This window comes from Penaeus vannamei, chromosome 4 (assembly GCF_042767895.1).
Source record: "Penaeus vannamei isolate JL-2024 chromosome 4, ASM4276789v1, whole genome shotgun sequence".
NCBI classification, from domain to species: domain Eukaryota; kingdom Metazoa; phylum Arthropoda; class Malacostraca; order Decapoda; family Penaeidae; genus Penaeus; species Penaeus vannamei.
In genome coordinates, this window is record NC_091552.1 from 31426800 (window position 1) to 31429299 (window position 2500).

General features: G+C 37.2%; 1 protein-coding gene across 2 annotated transcripts in view; it reads left to right on the forward strand.

Moving 5' to 3' along the window:
- The first annotated feature begins 1710 nt into the window (after nt 1-1710).
- Nucleotides 1711-2500, forward strand: part of LOC113817500 (C-signal) — a 66967-nt gene continuing 66177 nt past the window's right edge. For both annotated transcript variants that reach the window (XM_070120906.1, XM_070120905.1), the window contains exon 1: nt 1711-1960. In XM_070120906.1, the coding sequence (XP_069977007.1) occupies nt 1829-1960 (132 nt within the window). In that variant the 5' untranslated portion in view covers nt 1711-1828. The remainder of the gene's footprint in view (nt 1961-2500) is intronic.

Genomic DNA, 2500 nt, shown 5'->3' on the forward strand with positions numbered 1-2500 from the left:
ACTTTTAGTTTTATGGTATAACACTTCTGCTCTCGTGTATCGCTTGCTGTGGTGATTTTGCATTTTGGAATAAAACGTTAAAAGAGAAGGAGGATTGCGAAGAGAAGGGATGAAGGAAGAAAAAGGGGGAAGCGAGTGGAAGATGAGAAGAACGAAGCAGACGCAAAAGAGAGGAAGTAAAAAAAAGGAGGCAAAAGGAAGAGAGGGAAAAAAGGAAGGAGAGAAGAGGAAAAGCGAATGGAGAAAGAAAAATAAAATGGGAGATGAAGAAAAAGACGGCAAAGGGAATAGAAGAAGGAAAATAACTGAGAGGAGAAGAAAGAGAGACAAAGGGAAGAAGAAGAACAAAAGTGAAGAGGACAAAATAAAAGAAATAAGGAAGAAAGAGGAGGTGGGGTAGAGGAAATGGAGGCAAAGGAAAGGGATGAAAAAAAAGGAAGGAGAAAAAAGAAAAGGGGAGAGAGGAAGAAAACGAATGGAGAAGAAGAAAGAGGGAGGAGAGAAAAGAGAAGAAGAAAAAAGAAAGGGAAGAACATAGGAGGCAAAGAGAAGAGGAAGAAAAGGATGACAAATGGAAGAGAGGAGAAAAGAAGAAGAAGGGGGATAAGGCGCAGGAAAAGAGAAAAAAGAAAGAATATATAAAAGAAGTGGATAGAAAAAAAGAATAAGGAGGAGAAAATGGAGAAGAAAATAAGCAAAAGAACGGTAAAGAAAGAGGGAGGAGAGAAAAGAGAAGAAGAAAAAAGAAAGGGAAGAAAATAGGAGGCAAAGAGAAGAGGAAGAAAGGGATGACAAATGGAAGAGAGGAGAAAAGCAGAAGAAGGGTTATGGATAAGGCGCAGGAAAAGAGAAAAAAGAAAGAATATATAAAAGAAGTGGATAGAAAAAAAGAATAAGGAGAAAATGGAGAAGAAATTAAGCAAAAGAACGGTAAAGAAAGAAAAAGAAAAAAGAGTCACAGAAAAGAAAAAAAAGGAAATATCTATAATTTTTCCTTATTGAAAAAATAAAATTAATGATAAAAAAGCTACTGTGTTTGCCTTTCAAAGATACAAAACACTTAGCTTTGTCTTATAATTAATGCGAAATTACCTTATTCATATGTTATCAATGTGTGTGTGTTTGTGGTATGAGTGATATACACATTCAGAATCCCCCCCCCCTCTCTCTCTCTCTCTCTCTCTCTCTCTCTCTCTCTCTCTCTCTCTCTCTCTCTCTCTTTCTCCTCTCTCTCCTCTCTCTCTCCTCTCTCCCCTCTCCTCTCTCTCTCTCCTCTCTCTCTCTCCACATATGTTATTATGTATGTACTGTACAAGACATGCATACGATGGCAGGACAACGCTGCCAAACGTATAACCAAAATGATCACTAATAAAAGCTATTTCTGTTTGTGCTAAAATAAAATAAAACATTTTTTCTCGCATTCACTTCATTGTGCCAAGGGTGCAGGAGGAGACAGTTGAAGTTTTAAAGGACTGCTTGTTCAAAATTTAAAAGTTTACGAAATAACTGCCCTACTCTTAAGCCGTCATTTACATGCATATATACTAGTCTACATTCGCTGTAAACAAAAATACATTATATGAGAATACAGAAAATCAGTCAGCTCTATTCCTTTTCAATTGAAAGGTAATGATAAGAGAAATATGAGCAGGACGTAAAAATCCCCAAAGAACATTATCCAACTCCAACCAATAATCCCGGGATAAAGGTGCGTTCTCCATTCCCCGGAGTACAACCGACCAGACCAGTCGCTCCTCTGAATCCGCCGAAGAAACATCTCTCTCCTCTTAAAACCATCTTTTGATTTCTTATCGGAACTGAGAAGATGCTCGCTCAAAGTGTTCTCGTCACCGGTTGCAGCCGCGGCATCGGCTTGGAGTTTGTACGGCAGCTGGTATCGTGCGATAAACCTCCGGCCGTGGTCATAGGTACTTGCAGGAATCCGGACAAAGCTGAAGTAAGTTCAGACGTGTGTGTGTGTGTGTGTGTATGTGTGTGTGTGTGTGTGTGTGTGTGTGTGTGTGTGTGTGTGTGTGTGTGTGTGTGTGTGTGTGCGTGCGGTTCACAGACCGAAAAATACGTGTATTTTCAATTAGTGATTTTGCATTCATACTCTCTCTCTCTCTCTCTCTCTCTCTCTCTCTCTCTCTCTCTCTCTCTCTCTCTCTCTCTCTCTATATATATATATATATATATATATATATATATATATATATATATATATATATGTATATATATATTTATATATATACATGTATATATATATATATGATAATGATGATGATAGCAATAATAATAATGATAATAAAACAATAATTATCTAGTCATTTCCCACTCACTGTATTCCAATAAGTGGAGCGATTACAGGGAACACTTGAGATTCGATATTACATAACGTACATACACGTTACTGCTCAGTTTAGGATTGAAATTCAGTAAATTTTAAGTAGTAACTAAATTATTTCCAACATCTATTCATAGCCATGAGTACAATTAT